This window comes from Nilaparvata lugens, chromosome 3, assembly GCF_014356525.2.
Source record: "Nilaparvata lugens isolate BPH chromosome 3, ASM1435652v1, whole genome shotgun sequence".
Classification (NCBI taxonomy): Eukaryota; Metazoa; Arthropoda; class Insecta; order Hemiptera; family Delphacidae; genus Nilaparvata; species Nilaparvata lugens.
Genome location: NC_052506.1, coordinates 19,958,500 through 19,978,143, shown reverse-complemented (window position 1 = coordinate 19,978,143; position 19,644 = coordinate 19,958,500). Strand labels below are relative to the sequence as shown.

General features: G+C 35.6%; 1 protein-coding gene across 1 annotated transcript in view; it reads right to left on the bottom strand.

Moving 5' to 3' along the window:
* Positions 1 to 1,208: 1,208 nt before the first annotated feature.
* The window catches only part of LOC111050859 (neuroligin-1-like), a 155,450-nt gene continuing 137,014 nt past the window's right edge, over positions 1,209 to 19,644 (bottom strand). Inside the window, exon 9 of the mRNA XM_039423220.1 lies at positions 1,209 to 2,755. Coding sequence (XP_039279154.1) covers positions 2,295 to 2,755 — 461 coding nt within the window. The 3' untranslated portion in view covers positions 1,209 to 2,294. The remainder of the gene's footprint in view (positions 2,756 to 19,644) is intronic.

The window sequence follows — 19,644 nt, the reverse complement described above, 5'->3', positions numbered from 1 at the left end:
TGACAGAGGAGAAAAAAGAAGAGCTTAGAAAAGGGACAAACATGGAATGGAAATGCAATCTTGATGTCACAAACAACTAATCAGCACGGCGACTACATTTTTGTCGCTTAGGCGTTAATAAAAACAAGAGAACACGTTGAAAAATAAGTCTGTTATTCTGACTGAGCTGTTGGATGGTTAGCTGTTAAATATTGATAGAGAGCATCTGGCTGTAGGCATTAAGCAAAGCAAAGTGTGTATGTGTGTGTGTGTGCTGTCTGTCGTGTGTTTTTACCTTGTCAGCGAAAAACCAATGTTGAAATACGAAAGTATTCAGAACTTTCCTTGGCTGTGAACCGTAAATTGGGAGGGACAAAGTTTGGCGTTTCTCATTTCTTTCCTGTGTGGTTAAAATCAACCCAACTAACTGAGAAGTATCTCCTGCCTCTTCTTTACATCCTATCTCACATAAAATAGGCTTCTGTGTAGAGAGATTGAGGAGACAAAAAATTTGTTTTAAGTGGTTTACTTCTGAAACTACTGATCGCTGGATAAAAGTTTGAAACAAATTTGCATTAGAAGGCTTCAATTTATATACCCACTGAATATCTTGTCTTTAACGAGGTACAGAAATGAATAATATTGAGACAAGTGAAAGTATAACTTTCATTTAGTCCTCGATCGGATTGGCGCTTAAGTTCACCTGTATATTCAAAGAGAAGAAACAAAACTGGATACCATGATAATTTGATAGGTTTGTTTCAATATTTTAGCATTACGACGATAACTGATTCATCATTCCACTAAGAATAAGATTTTAATGATAATTAATATCTTATATTATATTATATATATAGTATATATAATATAATATATATAAATATATAATATATAATTATATAATATACAATATTATTTATTATATTTCATATTAATATTTAAAAAAATATACACCAGAAAAATCTACATTTATGAAACTACTTTCAAATGTACGGTCATGCAGTACCCAGATTTAGGTGAATTATACGCGTATTATCTGCCTAGTCCCTGTCCACTCTATCAAGTTACAAGAATTTCCTGCATTAATGAATGGCATGATATAATGTCTGTATTCGAATGTCAGGGAATAATAATGAAGTCAGTAATCATAACGAAATAAATTGAATTGGAACGAATTATTTGGAGGAAGGTACAAAAAATTGTGATCTTCGAAATAATAAGAATTTGAATTCGACAGTAAGCTAACATGAACTTTATTCCATAATTACATGAAGGCCTCGTATAAAAATCTCATGCATAACATCACTAAAATATCTATTTTCTACAAGATTTTTACATGTCCTAAACATGTGATTTATGTAACAGTCGTAGTGTATTTCGATCTAGTAATTTGCAATTCAGTTGTCACTTTCACAATTTCACCTTAGACGGTACAATAATGATATGAACATCACAATACATATTGAATTTTGTCGGTGTGAGCTTCTAATAATAATTTGTTGAGGTGACTCACATATTGAACACAAATAATATCGGGAGATTACTTGTTGCATCAGTTTAAAGAGCATCAACAATTGTGAAAATATTTTTGCACAAATTAATCTTTCTGTATGATTCTTGACTCACAGTGGAAATCATGGAACACAGTGAAAAGTAGAAAACTACCAAAACATTATCATAAAAGTCAAGCAAAGAACATCTCGTTCATGGTAGTGATTCACTAAATAACTTCTACTGGAAAAGTAAAATTATTTGTTTGTGAATTCACTTGATTGGTATTCTAATCAATTTGTTGTATTTATTGTGAAAAACTTAGTATTATTTCATGAGAAACCGATGAAAAGTTTTCGAAATACAATCACAATCCTATGTGTTATCCATTTCGAAAATATTGATTTTCAAGATAATCAAATGAATAACGTTTTGTGGAGCATACTGCTTATTATTATAGGTGCTGAACAACTTTTAAAAACCTTTCAAAATTCAAAAACAAAATCTCTTCCTATCTTATCACCAAATTAGACACTTTGGTAATTTGAACAACGTAATAAAACCCCTCTTTGCTTGGAGAACATTTAGCTGTACATTGTATGATTTCCACGATGCTTTCAAAAATCTGAAACATCATCTCATTTCATCCGGCTACCAAATTAACATAGCAGTACGAGTACACCATAACAGATCAAAAACGTCTTCCCAATTGTATTCGCAATAATTCTTGTAATGTTCTCGAAGTTTCTAAGGAACATAACCAAATTTCATACAACTTTTGAAAGTTTTCTGTCCGACTTGATCACTCACGATCAAATCTGATGTCAGACGGGTATCTCTTGGATTTGAACACGTTTTTTGACGGTGCCACCAGGTGGATTGCTAGATGTCCTGACAGGTGGCTTCGGTGGTCTCTTAGCGGGTGGCATGGTCAGAGACAAATCGGGCAGCGAAACACTTTTGCCGTAGCTCGGAAGCGGAATGTCGGCTTCTTCAGGCTCGCACGTGTTTTTCCGCTTGCTGCGGTGTCTGTAGTAGAAGACAACCGACAGAAACAGAACCAGGTTGAGTAGAAGGAGAGCGCAGCCGATCGCTCCCAGGATGACGGCTTGACTGAAGGTGGGGCCGACAATGTTGGTCTCCTTGTCTTTGCTGATGACCGGTGAGTCAGTCACCCAGGTGCTGTTTGATGATAGAACACATTCTGTGGTAGTTATGGCAGTTGTTGTGGTTGTTGTCAGCTTCTTCGAAGGCCTCTTCGTGAACGACTCCTCTCGAATCACTCCTGTAACACACATTCATAATACAAATTATTGAATATTTCCGTTAAGGATATATCCTTATAGTTACGATTAAGGACATTAATAATTATTGACATTATTGTTGGCGTTAGATAAACAGCATATCCTTACAGAACAAACAAACACAGATTCAACAAGAATACTGTGTAATCAGGAACGATACCCGGAGAATCTGGATTGATATCAAGAAAAATATATAAACAGATTTCCATGGGAGGTAAGATCACCTAAACATGTGACCATGTTTGTAATTTGTAGTGGGTGGTGCAAACTCAAAAAAGATCACATCGTGAGGTGACCTCAAAAGGATGGCGGATGACAGAGAGGCAGGGAGAGTTGCTGCCAACCAGCCCAACGGCTGTTAATCAAAGAAGAAGAAGTACTATATTATGATTGATAATAATGTATCCTATACATTTGTATGTAATTACTTTCATGGCAAATTAATGCATTTCGATTTGAATTTGAATGTTGTGGGTGTGTATGTTGAAAAATAAATGCACGTTGTCCAAGACATTGGAACTTGGTCAATCCGGGTACAATGTGCAAGAGTGCATCGGAGTTATCGATAGTAACTATCGCTACAGAAATCATAATATGTTCCAGTGTAAATCGTAGGCCATTTGTACATTTGATCCATGTTCGAAACCCTAAAGCTGCGTTTACACCAAAGTTATTAACAAAATGTTAATAACTTGATCCTTATAGATTCTATTAGTTTGAATATAACTTATTATACACATGATGAACAAATTTGTTTGTCAAGTTCCGTTCAATCTAATAGAATCTATGGAGATTAAGTTATTGAAATTTTGTTAATAACTTTGGTGTAAACGCAGCTTTACCGAGCTTGATGAGATAAGACTGGTTATAACTGTTGCAAATATTTTCGAACCTGACTGTACAAGGAAGTACAGAATAGAGTAGAATAGAATAGAATTGAATGACTGCCTTTATTTTTGACCCAGGAGAGCGAAGTAAGGGCGCAGTCGGCCCTCTCTTACACTCAACCCTCCAATAAAATACTGAGAGTGTGACACATTATTCTTTCCAAAAGCAGTAAATTGAAGAACGAGAAAAGTCCCATACGATGTTTATTTATTTATCTATTTATTAGGTTAGCAAAAACATTACAAAGATCGGAAAAGAAAAAACAGGCTATTGCATAAAACATCTTCAATTTCCTAATTTAGTTTCAAATTAACTACAAATCATGACATTATTTTTGAATGAGCTTTCGTTCTACTAGATCAATGACGAATGATGAAGAAAAATATTACAATCCACTAAAAGAATGAAGCTGAAACCCATAAACCACACGGTACTAAACTTGAAAGATGGAACAGATTTTCTTAAAAAACAAAAACATTGACTGTCGCCTCAGTCGAAAACACTTCCTCAGATGAGGATTAGTGAGAAAATTCCTGTTTTCATCCCATAGACGTGAATTAGTGAGAAAATTCCTGTTCTCAGCCCACAGAGTAACGGTATTGATTGTTGCCGGCTTCTCTCAGTCTCTCTCCCTCCTCTCATTCTCTCTCTCTCCAAGCCTCCAATTTATCTTGTTTTCCGTTGCTCTGCTTCTTATAACTTTCAAGGCTTAAACAAGTTCCGATAACTTGTTAAACAGACGAAGCAACAGCAACAGCAACATATCAATGCAACTTTTGAGTTATGAGTCGAGTTCACCTAGGTATCTTATCTAAGGACTTTGTTCTGCTAATTTTATGCAAAGTTCCAGTAGTCTCATAGATTGCTAACATAAGTTACCCAACCCTAACTTAGGTTTGGAAGCCATTCAGCTAGAAGATCTTACACCATCGCTCTAGTTGGAGACTTTATTGGCTTTGACGATGAATAGGCTGCCCTACTCAATAAACCCTTCCAAATAACATTAACTGAGCACACTTATACATCAGTTGCTTCAATGGCTTGAAACCTTGAAAATACCACTTCTTGCTTTACACTACTTCAAGAACAGAATTATCCCCTGACTGAATAAAATTTGTTCGAAACTTGTTTATCACATTACTTATTATCATCAATGGTAAAACTCTGATGTGGAGCTTTCATGAATTTGGAGAAAATGTTAAAAATGATTAGAGGAAAAGCAGACTAACTTTTCAAACTCTTCTATTTCAGAGATAGTTAGCAGTAGAAGTTAAAGAAACGTTTTCAATCTGACTCCAAGAATAGAATTGATATAACTGTAGTGGAAAAAGAAGAATAGTATTATTTATTCTCATTGTCTAGGTAGAAGTACATAGTGAATAATATTACTCACAGTAATATTACACAGCATAGTCGCCATGTTCTCCAGTAATACAGTGATAGGCAATACACTATCAACCACTATTCCAATACCTATCATAAACCGGCTATTATTGTTTATTACCATCTATGAAGATCAATAGCCTTCTCTGGGTGTGCTGCTGTGCTTATTGCCCAACGCAGCCTTGCTCAGTCCGTTTATCTCAATCTATATGCGTTTCATCATTACAGTAAATTTGTTATGACTATGATAGGATGTATTGGACCTAATATAGCGGGCATAGTTCATGAATAATGCATTTAAAACGTGAGATTAATTGAATCTTACGTTTCTAAGATTCGAAATTACGTTTTGAAAATTTGAAATTACGTTTCGAATCGAAAAGAATCGTGAGATCAGAAGACGAATCAGTCTCAAGTCTCAGTCTTGGAATATGAGACTCAATCTCGATCTCTAGAGCCTGATATTCCAAACAGAGTATTAAAATATATTAGGTTCAGGAAAATAATACATATTGAACGATGTTATAGAGAATTCATTTTTCGAAACTCATTGGATTTGAAAATAAAGGTATCGTGAAAAACTCGTTAGAAAAGAAGATGAGAGCAAATCCTGTATGATTATTTTGTTCGATTACTCATGAATGAAATGAAATCAAAGGATTATTAGCGAAATTTGGATAACGAAAACACCGCCCAAACAAACCTAGCAGCCGACTTGCTTTCCGAAGGCCACTCTGAAACCTCACGTCTAATTTCTATAGATGGAGTTATTTCCGGAACAGCAGCCGGAGCCATTTCAGAAAAAGTGGAACGGATAGTTGAAGGAATCCTTTCAGAGATGAAGATGAATGGAGTGTCATTTTCGAACGTCAATTCTTTTTCCATCTGAACATGCGGAAGTGTCAGGTTATATCGATTTGGAGGTCGGGGCAGGGAGGGCATACAGCTGTCAGCAAATGCCCAGATAGATCGGTCGGGTTTCCCGCCACCCGCCGCGAAAACAGTTCATACCAATGAGTTCCTCTTTCAAATGAGTCTCCGGAATGAAGCATTTTCTCACAACTCTACACTTCTGCGTGCTGCTTACTGCTTTCCTCCCCAACCTCCTATTAGTAACTAGCAAAGAAACATTTTCTCAACACATTTTCTTGGAGGATGCGTTTTTATCCCTTCACGGGAAAACCTCCGACTTTTTGACTCGAGCTTTTCTGTGATTTCCATGACATTGGTGAGATTGCATATCCATTGTTAGTATATATGACAAGATAATGAACCAATTCATTTCCTCCTTTCTCAATTATTAATTTCCTAATCGAATTTTATTAATCTATTCAAGTTCAATTCATTATTGACCTATCATGTAATTTTATTCATATCCCACCCCCATCAAAACTGAACTAAAAATACATGAGTGAAATATTTAATAGAAATTTAGAAAAACAACACTTATGAAGCAGAAATGAGAATACACATACACTAAACCACTCAACCACAGTGATTCGTATAATAAAATATTTTTCAATACTGTAGAGGTATAATTTGTGTGGTTGTGCAAATATTATGTAAATGTGAAGTCTCATGGACCGCGTTCCATGTGTTTTATTGGTTCTTCACAAATAGGCTCTTCATATGGCTTTCCATTTTTCAATTTACTGATAATTCATGTTTTTGAATCAGTGGGAATCAGAGAATCAATGGTATTCAACATTGATTGTAGAAAAGCTACCTACCTAATTTCTTATGGTATTTTCTGTCTTTCTCAATAAAAAATCTATCAGAGCTCACTGAATTTCATTTTCGTTATATACAGTATATTCAATCATCTAATAATTTCCCATATCCTGAGATTCTCTCTCTTCTTGAGAGAAAACCTGATAGGCTTGTCATTCCAAGACTAGAGTGTGTTTGATGCTTCTCCTTAACAAAATTACCACTTTTTTTCTTTGGCCATATAATTATTGATCGAAAATCGATACATTTATCTCATTGTGTTTCTGTTGTTCGGCCTTAGTATTTGAAGGCTTTCCCTTGAACCATTAATTTATACTGATCTTACATAATATTTGTCCTTATCAGTGATCTCATTGAGAATGTACTCGGGTTCAACTGACACTCTATCTTAAGGCTATGCGAAGGCTAAAAATAAACTTTCTACTGGTGATATTTTTCAAGATTTTCAATTTTTATATCATGAAGGTATCAAAATGAGAAAGTATTCTCAGGAAAACATTTTTTCCGATCATTACTTTTTGAGATATGAGCGCCAAAAGTTTAAATTTTTGAGACAGAACATTTCAAATTCGGTGAGAGATAAATCCATGAGATTTAAAGGATTGATTCTCCATAGTATTGTTGATCTAGTAAAATAAAAATTTTCTGAAAATATCAATTTACTAAAAATTACCAAAAATAACTTTTTGTTGAGTTATTTTCGGTAAATTTAATAACTTTATCAAAACTTTTTATTTTCAGAAAATTCTCGTTTCACTAGATCTACAATACCATGAAGAATCAAGTTTATTTTTAGCCTTTGCACAACCTTAAGTTGTTGGCCCTTTCATTCAATAATGCTGGATGTTGCAGGAGTTCATTGAGTGTTTGATCGGAGAGTATAAGTCAATACCCTAGTGTTTTGCGATAGTGTGATAATACTATGGATATTCTACGTTCATTTCGAGACAAACCCGGGCTACACAGATTCTTAATCACAGCAGCATTGTCTACAGCTACCATCACTTAATTCCAAGTGCGGCTTGTTATCATTATTATGCCGTCTTTGCCGAAAAGCGTCTTGCTTTCAAACGATTTAATGTCTGCGGATTATCTCAACTCGACACCTGTTCCAAAACGCTGAGCAGGGCTGAGCGTATGCTAATCGCCGCCGACATTGAATAAAACTTGAACAAGCATCATAGTTGCAGGGTGTGAGGTGAGGTGTGAGAGCAATACTGTCACACACCGCAACAAATGACTTGCCGACGACAAATTACGTATCAGTCTATTCGTGTTGGAATTCAGCTCGTGAGCTGGAAACATTATTTTGCAGTCAACATGAACTGAGTCGAGCGCTCATCTGCATTATTGATTAAGAAGCGATCGAATTGAACTGAAATATGCATACGTCTTGCCCGAGCTGCTGTATATACTGCACATACTGCAATCACCTTGTGCTCTGTTACATCGTGCATTTGATTGTAGGCCTACTCGCACAGTAGGCCTAAATGTGGAATTAGGATTTTCCGCTCATTGTTATTCACCGTGCTTGCTTGGGACGACCTTTCTCTGTTGGCTGACAACGAATTGAGTTCTGCAAAACTGACTCGAATTCCTAACGTATGATACGCATTTGAGAATAATTGTTTTCCAAAAAGAACTCTAAAATCAAAGCTGAATTCATTGTATAACAGTTGTACATATTATATCATTTTATGAAAGTGAGAATAGACACTCTTATTCTCGAATATTATTCATAAATTAATTATCACCGACTACTACCATAGAGAAACAATAGCGTAAGTAGATGTCCCATGGTATAGGACTTTTATGTCGCAACTTTTACTGTTAACTCAAGCCGATTATTGTCGATTACAGTCGATTAATGCCGATTTTTAATGTTTTGGCGAGGTGAGAGTGTATGAACGGCACAATATGAGAGACTACCAGCGTTACACAGCTTCAAAGGAAAGAACTACGTGGACTATCATCTTGAGATAACAGTAAAAGTTGCGACATAAACGCCCTATTCCATGGGATATCTACTTATGCTATTGTTTCTCTATGATAGTATGTGGTTTGATAGAGAAATTATATCATTATATACATATTATATCATTTTATGAAAGTGAGAATAGACACTCTTATTCTCGAATATTATTCATAAATTAATTATCACCGACTACTATCATAGAGAAACAATAGCGTAAATAGATGTCCCATGGTATAGGACTTTTATGTCGCAACTTTTACTGTTATCTCAGGCCGATTATTGTCGATTACAGTCGATTAATGCCGATTTTTAATGTTTTGGCGAGGTGAGAGTGTATGAACGGCACAATATGAGAGACTACCAGCGTTACACAGCTTCAAAGGAAAGAACTACGTGGACTATCATCTTGAGATAACCGTAAAAATTGCGACATAAACGCCCTATACCATTGGATAACTACTCATGCTATTGTTTCTTTATGCTACTACTTAGATAAGCTTAGTTTATTGAATTCCATGGTACTGTTGGGGAATTTAGAAGAAATTTTTATTTTGTCAGAGAGAATCCTGAATGATCCTCTATAGATTATAAATAGAAATAAAAATCTCAGTACCATTTTTTGAATTATTTTGATACGTTTAATGATTGATTAAAGGACAAGTCACCATCGATCTTAAGGATGATGACTGGAATCAATCACTTGAAAATGGCATGAATGTTGAAACATGTTGTGATAAAATAATTCAAAAAAGGGTACTGAGATTTCTATTTATTTTACAAGTAGCCCTATACATAAAAAAGAGACATCTATAGTTCCTTTATCTATAGATTCGTGAATGATTGTCTAGATAGCTCTTTTTGATTTGAAAAGTTTCAATTTTCCTTAGGATTTCTTAAAGGTTCATGGAGCAAATTAATAGCTAGTATTTATTCCCAATTATAAGCTATGAAACCTGACAGTAGGCCTTCTTAAAGGTAGAACAAGTGATTTTGGGGTAGAAAAGATGGTATTGATAATACAATTGAAACTACTTGCAAATTAAGAAGGACTAGAGAATAGAAGGGTCTTCGATTGTGATCTGGTTTCATTGAGTTCTTAAATATGACGGAGCCGTATATCTGTGATATAATAGCGATAGAAAGACTGGGTTCTTTGATTGGAAGTCGATTTGTTATAGTAAATTGATATGATATAATATAACACATATGATCATATATAATATGATCATGATTGATCATATAACATGTTATAGTTGATTATATAACATTATATAGTTGATTATATAACATGATATGATATAATATAATCCATATAATATGACACTTCAGCTAGAAGACGATTGAATGCAAACTTTCACTGGAATATGCAAATTCTTCTATCTGTTGATTCATCTTCAAACCCCAGTATTTTGACAGGCTAAGCACGTTTATAAACATTGTTCAATCACAAAATCACGGTCTACTTCTTCCTGAAAATCTCGGGAAGGACATACAGAGTTGCTAATCTATTCAGCAAAGCCGGCTTATCAGTGAAGGTGGTTGTCAGTCAGCCTTTCTCAACCAGAATGATTGATTAGAGGACAAGTCACCATCGATCTTAAGGATGGTGACTGACCTGAGGATAAAGTAAATACCAAACCCAAGAAGTAAAATAGACTTCACCTGGCTTCTATCTACGATCAAAAAGCTTCTACCTCCTCCTGGAGTCAGCTTTACAGACAAACTCAATTAAAAATGCTTCAAAGGTGATTGAAAATCTATCTTGCATTTAAATTCTGTAGCCTGCGGCTCAAACTGGAACGAACTAGCAATTATTTCAACGCTGCGATCTGAGTAATAGATTTCACTATAATTGATTGTGCGTTGCAAACCCAGCTGAAGAGTAAATAACAATTGTTTGTTGAGGGCAAGGGGAAGCCAAATCAATTTTATCAGTTGATTAAAAAATAATTGGTGATTGATGAAATTCAGATGAATGCTAAATTCTTTGAAAACTGAATAACCTTGGAAAATTGAATAATTAAGATATTGGATGATTGGAAAAATCACATTATAAAGATGGAGATGTAAATTCAAAGTTTTATTCACGTTCAAGAATGATAATCAAGATGGTTTTATATGATAATTTTCATATTCGAAAGTAATAATGGGACCCTTATAATCACAAAAACTCATTTCTTGTTCTTATCTTCACAAGTGAATCAACTTACATCATAATAGTATCATAGAGAAACAATAGCGTAAGTAGATATCCCATGGTATGGGGCGTTTATGTCGCAACTTTTACTGTTATCTCAAGCCGATTGCTGTCTATTTTTACTGTTTGACCGGGTAAGAGTGTATGAACGGCACGATATGAGAGACTACCAGCGTCATAAAGCTTCACAGGAAAGAACTACGTGGACTATCATCTTGAGATAACAGTAAAAGTTGCGACATAAACGCCCTATTCCATGGGATATCTACTTATGCTATTGTTTCTCTATGATAGTATGTGGTTTGATAGAGAAATTACATTGAAAAGCAAGAATGTTCACTTAATTCATCAATAATCATTTCACTAAATTCTAATATTTCAAGGTTAGCTTATAAAAATGTTAACAAAGTTAGCAAATGTCATCTTATCATGAATGCTCAAACATTTTTGACAACAAGACATTGGTTTCAAGTTTGTTAATACAATCATTATCAAATACAAGGTTATTAAAAGCCTCAGTGTTATTAGTATTCGAATTAAACAGATCAAAGCTTATTGCATTATAAAAGGCTAGTTACACACACATCGATTTTTGGACGTGCGATTTTTTGCCGTCCTTATAAATTCTATAAGATTATACTGATGATGCCAATAAGATGATGTTTGTAAAGTTCCAAGTTCTGTTCAATCTAAAAGAATTTATATGGACGGCAAAAAATCGTACGAACAAAAATCGATGTGTGTGTAGCTAGCCTTAGATTATGCAGAAATGTTTGTCAAGTTACGTTTATTCTGATAAAATTCATGAGGACGGTAAAAAATCGAACGTTCAAAGATCGATGCTTGTATGACTGGCTATAGCATTCCCCAATTATGTAGTCATGCAAAAGTATTGTCCAACAGAGTAATTCCCTCCTGGAAATAGCACGATACAAGTTTAGAAAAGTTGCCACCAATATGATGTACCACTTGCTTAGAGCGGTTAGAGGCCACAGAATAATTCCCTCCTGGAAATAGCACGATACAAGTTTAGAAAAGTTGCCGCCAATATGATGTACCACTTGCTTAGAACGGTTAAAGGCCACAGAATAATTCCCTCCTGGAAATAGCACGATACAAGTTTAGAGAAGTTGCCACCAATATGATGTACCACTTGCTTAGAGCGGTTCACTCAATAAAGGACATGACATTCCTTTTTCAGGAGAGTGAAAGTGACATTGAGTCGAGTGTCATCCTTGCCATGTCACATAGATCTCATAGAGCCAAGACGAGCGCTTTTCCAAGAGCCGACGGCTCCCATATATGCGTGAAGCTGGCTGACATGTTGTACGTGTGTTATATCTGTAAAGTTGAGGGGGAGTTCTATATATTCGGGATGCTTCTGAATGGTAATACGGAGAGAATATTTTATGTGATGAGCAGGCCCGACCGAGAGATGAAATTTACACCTGCTTCACTTCACGGCAGCTCTCGAGACCCAACTGACAATCCTATCGATCAAAAGTTCCTCTCTACAACTTTCCAACACCTGTTATGGTTCGCCTGGAATGTAATTTAAAATTGAAATCAGCCGTGCTCAAGAGATACATGCTCACTTCGGTGTGTTACTACATTTTCTGCGATGTACTCGTTGGTTCGTTCGCCTTCCAATATTTTCTGCCGTAAATAGCACCACCGGGCATCACACTCACTGCCTCCGAGCTCTCGCTCCGAATTAGATCTAAACGAGCACTGCTACTACATTAACATAATAAACGAACGGAAATAATGCGTTGCTAATTCAATTGCAGGTACAGTACAGTGGTCGACACATGTTGTGAACTTATTTATTATTACTACTTGCCGCAAGCAACAAGCTCATAATATTATACTAGTTTTTGTTTCTAACAGGTAGAGGAGGAGAGTCATCCTGCTTTGTAAAATATTTTCTCCAGCGAAATTAACTTCAGTTAGTTGATCCTGCGGCGAATACAGAAAGTTCTGCACTAGTTGTTCACCAGAGAACCTGAAGAAACATTTCAAATTTCATGTAGCCAGTGAGTCGTAAACTACGATAAAAATGACGTAGTAGATGTTGTAGCCAACTCATTTTTTTCCCACAACCAAATTTGATGTCAGTTTGTCTAGTAACTGGATACTGGAATGTCACGGTTTAGAGTTATTTTTCGACTGCGAATAGTCGAGGAAACGTTTCCACATCCACGAAGCTCTTTTCCCACTGTTCTACTTTTTCTAAGAATTCTTCTACTGTGAAACCGATCATCATCTTAGTGAAACCATACAGTAAATATAATTCCATAGAAAAACATAGATTGATGAAACTTTCAAAATAATTATAATGAGAAGAATTTTTTCCTAAGCCAATTTTATAGCTAATATTTTGTTTATGCATACTGGTTGGCAGAATAGATTATGTAATGTACAGTATCGAGACACAAATTAGTTTGATATTATTGTCTTTTTAGTATATCATTGAAAACATTGTGACTATTTATGAATATGATAGTCTTTTATCAAATGAATTTGCCACCGTATCACTGTGAAATTATGAAACATGATAATTGATACAATGAATGATAATTCATGAAATGATAAATGAGTCAATAGGAGAGCGATAATCTCTGATTGATTCAATTGAGAATATCAAATGAATGAGGAGTTTCATTACTACTTACGGCGTCTTTGTTCTTCTCTATTAGTATATCTATTTCGTAGATGAAGAATTAGATGACATAACACAGAACCTTAGAGAAAAATTGTATTTCCTTCATAAATAATATCCCAATCTCTATCAAAATTTGAGCTAGATTGACTGTGTGAAGAGTCGAGTGAATCTGCACATACGTGGAGTGATGCACAGCTAGACTTTTTGAGGGAGATGATCTTCCTCACTTGCACCACCGAACTGGCGAAAAAGTTGGAAGCGTTCTTTGTTGGGTCTGTTTGTTTTTCAGTCACCTCCCGACGCTTTTATTGCGCTCATATATCTCTCGAGGCCTGAGCGTCGGCTTGAGACGGTTGTCCAGGTCTCCACTGCGTGCGAGCACCAGGAGAAGGAGAAGAAAAAGAAGAAGAAGAAGAAGAGCGAAGGAACTTAATTTCGAGCCGCCCCAAAGACAAGTCGCAGACATCAGCCTCCAGACAACCTGGTTCACATTAATTCTCAATCTACACGACAGTTTAAAGTCTTCTAAGAACTTTTGTCCTGCAAATCTATCAAATTGACAAAGTTATCATTGTATTACAGTTATTATTTACAAAGTTATTGGAAAGTAATGGGCTGTATCGTGAACTTATCTTATGAAGTAGTAGAATGATCAATTCAGGGGAAAGTGACAAATCAAAAATGGGTAAGAAAAATTTGTAAGTTGAGACTAATTCATAGATTTTTTCTGTGCTTGATGACCACACAGGCATTTGCATTGGTGAGAATGAAATATGAGGTCTAGATGTCTTATTTCGTGGAATTATTTAATTCAGTTTGAAGTGATTTATGAGATCCTCTACGTTTTTGTTCTATCTACTGTATCTACTTTTTAACTGAGATACCGATTAGAAAACCTTTTTACTTCCCTATAATGAAGTATCACAGTGATATGAAGTGATAAAATCTTCAAAATCTATCCAAAACAATATTTGAAGTTCAAAATTTATGATATTGCTATGATTGGAGGTTATTGACGTTGTAGGAATCCTCTCCAGCACTCAAAAGATACTTTACAATCTTCTATCATTTAGATCATTATACGAAGTTATTGAAGTTGTAAAACTCCTCCCTAGCGTCCAAGACAGCCTTGCACCTATTTTCATTTTGATGCTCCTGTCCAGTCAACTCATAAACGCGCGGGGTATTGGACTGTAAAAAGTGAATTGCTGCAGTTTATTGGTTAACAGCTGCTTCAGCTACCTTGAGTAAGTAGAGTGGTGAGTTACTGAGGAGGGATTCAAGTTGGGAGCTTTACGACGGAAGTGACTTTCGGATGTTCTCCAAGAAGTAGTGAACAATTTAATCCCCGGCACCAGGCACTCCTTGTCCGCGCCCTACTTAATTTCTCGTCATTACTTTAAACTTTGCCGTCTGTCGGTAGCTGCTATTTACGGAATAATGCTACAGGCCTCAAGATGTCTCTCCAGATGGCTTTGTGTCTGTGAAATATCAACTTTCTGCCAGCCAGACGCCCACAATTTGTCGTCCAAACAGCCGTAAAGAAGATAACGGAAGTCCTTGGAAAACGATTACCGCAGCGGAAGCTGTGTTAAACACATTTGTAAAGCTTGTCACGCATTTAGCGCCAATTTACTAAGCTGCAAGATATTTGCATCCCAATTGTTTATTCTTTCGGAATGCGGTTACAAGGAGTTATTTGCATAATCACTTCAAACTACCATACAAAATGAATTCAGAGTGAAGAATATTTGAAAAAGAAAGTTTTCACAGACAACTTTTAATTGAAATTTCAGTCGATGCAGGGCAATTTACTGTTTGTTTCCACAACTCTTGGTTATAAAAACATTGTTCTCTGTTTTTAATGACGTCAATTCATACTTTTTCAATTATTGTATAGAGTTGTTACTCATAATTAAAAGTCGAATCACAGTAGTTGATGGCTGAGATAGAAACCACCCACCATATTACTACGATAAAAATATAAGCTTAAGATGATCAGAACTTTATACTCAAATACTTCTATACTTCTCGTACTATAATTATTATTCTTACTTACCATTCAACTGCAAGAAAACTGTGAACTTAAAATAGTTGAAACTCTATACTTCTCGTGCTTTCAAATTATCCTAGCTACCGTTCAACTTCGAAAAAATTTAAACTTGAGATAGCCAAGACTCTTTACTTCTCGTACTTTCAAATTATTCTAGCACCAGGATTCACATACATTGAAGTGAACATATTAAATATTCCTGCACTAATTTCTCCAGCACTGGAGAGTAGTGAATGGTAGGTATATACGCGAAGGTAAGAAGTAAAGTAATAATTAACTTTGTAGGAACACTCAACATTTCAATAACTACTGGTGATATCGGAAGAGAAGAAATCAGCTTCTATTTCAACAAAAATTACATTCCTAACAGAATAAACATTCGAATATGTACCAATCGAGCCATTTCCAAGCCATCAAGATTATAAATTTTATATTCATATCAAATAATTGTCCCATAAATATAGTTTATATGTAGACATTTAAGAATCATGAGCTTTATATGTGTTGTGTACTTGCCATACGCTAAATAAAAAAATTCCCCCATAACAGAGAAAACTTATACTTATACTAATCTTCATTCTTAAGATTGTTATATTTCATGTCTATATTATTAAATTGCCTCACTTCAAATTCTCATTGACAATGGTTATCGGCAAATACGGTTCAACCCAAATGGAAAGGTTTTTCAAATTGGAATATATGTTTTCGGACTACACCACTTTCGGTTAGCACCAAGTCATAAAAGTGATGAATTAGCCTAGGAGGAACAGGTGAGGAGTGTGTTGTATCATCTCGGGGAGAAATAACAATTTCGTGAATATTGGTGTCGATAAATCTAAAATTGTTCGGATATCATCGTGGTTTCGAGTGCATATATTTGAGAGTGAGTTACTGGCCAGTTCAAGTGGCCACATAATGGTTGTTTGGCATATTAGCCAGATGCACAATTTTTCACAAAGCGATGTTGTGGTTCAGCGGAACGATCATGAACAAGGATAAAAATGGCCAGTGATCCTTTATCTGTCAGCGTCTGAATTATACGCTACGAAACGTTCGCTACCTTCACTTGTATTGGTTCCATTGTTTATATGAGAAGCTTTTCTAACAATCTTTTTTCTATGTGCATTCAACTATAAGTCCAACATTCACTCCTAACGCTTCTCTACTTTTAATCACTCTACAATATTCATTTATTCATGTGTTGCATTTTCTCCAAACTGAGAGCCTGAAGGAACTGGACGAGATGATAATATTTGTCAGCTGCACTCTCTTTGATAGTTCTTAATTTGAATAGTTTTCCATCAGTGAATACATTAGTAAACTCTCCATTCAAACTGGACGAAAATTTCTCCCAAACTCTATCAATGTATTTTTGAACACTATAATGAAACACGTTACACGTTATAATGGCAGAGTTTGATCATTATTCATGTTTCTATCCCTGTCCACATTTCGACCAAGCAAATAGCGTTATCATTTTCTAGCTCCGCAACGTTGCCAAATCGTTTTTTCACAATGTAGAAATATTATTAGTTAACAAAATATTCTATCTCAATTATGAAAATTCATTATTGAATCATTGTGGAACATATTTTCTTGTGTAATAAATATAATTGATCATTTTTAACAATGCATACATGCATACATGCATGTCTATAATTATATAAATACAATTGACAATTAACAAAATGAGTTGAAAGGGAAATAGTATTATCTTTAAATACGGAAAGTCTCTGAAAAGGTTAAAAACCTGAGCGCAGGGACCGAGTGCTACTGAAACAAAATTATTTCTAAAATAAATAAAATGGGTGGATTCCATCAATTAACATCTCAAATTGAAGAAATTTACAAAGAAGGAAAGTAGAAATAAAAACAAAAAAGTAATAAAATAAAAAAGCAGATATTCTTGAATGATTGTGAACTTATCATATTATTATTATTATTATTTCATCGTATAAAACCGCATATGATGAGCACAGCTCAAACGGTGTACGACATGTCAAATATATCAAGTAGTATATGGTTTCCCTCCACTGAGGGAAAGTTTTTCATTTTACAAAATCGTCTGGTCTCTACTTCTGATCTCTAGGATTTCAATGAGAATTTCTCAATGAGAAGATCTCATAACATTCTCTTAACGAATACGGGCAGCATTTAGTCAGTATATCTTTGAGAGCTGTATAAAATTTACCATAACTGTCAACACTCTTATGTTCGTCCGTCGAACAGTTGAAAATTCTGAGCCCAGCATAATGTGGTCCTCCCTCCAAGAGCGAAAGTCTATGAGTGGGGTACTGGAGGGTAAACATTTTATGTCTTGTGGGGTATCTGTGTGAAATGTTATCCTCCATGAATTTCTGCTTATTACTGTAAACAAAAGATGCAATATTCAAAAAATAAAGGGCTGGAATTGTTAATAAATTGAGTTTTTGAAAATTGGCCTACATGAAACCCTAGATTCGGCTCCCTCAATAGCCCTGCTTGCGGAACATATTCTGAAGGTTTGTTTGGTTGCTGCCCCAGAATAAGATAATCTGATGTGAGACATGAAATAGCCTTGATAGACAGTTAGTGCTGTTTTTCTATTTGCCACTCTGACTATTGTTTTCAAGGCGAAAATAGCACGGGACAATTCCACATCCAATGATTTCACGTGGCTATCCCACTTAACATTTCCCTGCAGGTCAACACCAAGAAAACTAATCATCTCAGCAGCGCAACATTCCTCTCCTGTTGCTGAGTAAAGAGTATGTGCGAGACTTCCAGAGCCCCCAGTAGAAAATTTGAGATGATGGGTTTTCTTCAAATTCAATTTTAGAAGATTACAGCTTAACCAATGGCTAAACGAGCCTGTACTGATTTCCGCTGGATTTCATCGTCATCTTCACCCTTCACAATCACAGTGGTATCATCTGCATAGAGAATGAGGTCAGAGCTAATACTATGAGTGAGGTCATTAATAAAAATATTGAAAAGTACTATCCTAGTTACAATTACAAGAGCCTAAATGTGAAGATGCAATCCATGAATCTATCTAACAAGAATGAACAGCTCTTATTACACCATATACCAGAATCAGCAATCTCCAATGAACGGCAGTGAAAAGGCAGATAATTGGCAACTCTGTTGTTCTATCCTTCTCACTGACATTTTTTCCATTTTATTAATTTACATTATAGCTCACTATAGATGGAAAAGTTCGTCGACCAACAATGAATGAATCGTTGTCATCCTAAAAGGATTGAATATCTCATCTTGTGAGTTCTAAAGACCTCTGATACAACATAAGAATCAGGCGGAACCCACCATGTACTGGAATATATTTAAATTTAGCATGATTGTGAATGCACTTACGCGAACATACTCCAGTTTTCTTTCTACTTGGTGGACAATACGTTTACCTGGATACGACCAATTTTCATGAATATGAAGAAGCCTGTCAAGTTTTTCATGAATATGAAGAAGCCTCTGTCAAGTATCAAAAACCTTTAAATTGCAAACTACATTCCATTATTATAAACATACTTCCTTCAGTTTTACACCTGGACATCACGTCCATATACCTTGATACCTGGATACGATCAACACATTCACACAATACACGAGTGTTATGGCTGTGATTGCAGACACAAGTTGCCAGCACACGGTATCGTGAGATCAATATGCAGGAAAACATTCGCCGGGTCTGTCTGCATTTGACGGTTTCATCCATACGAACTTCCGTAGCTCTTGATATTGCAGTGAATCTCGCTCATTCATGCTCTCGCCGCACCCAGTCACAAGTCAGGAAACGCAGCGCATTCCACTTATTTCCCCTTTGAATTTACACGCCGCCAGCGAAACGCAGCCAGAGCAGAGCTGCCACTGTTGCAATTCCAAACAAGCATTACGATCCTCTTTGTTCCTGCAATTTGCTGAATAAACTTAGCAGTGCGAATGAATGAGCCACTTGCCAAGTAAATCTATTGCCCGGTGTTT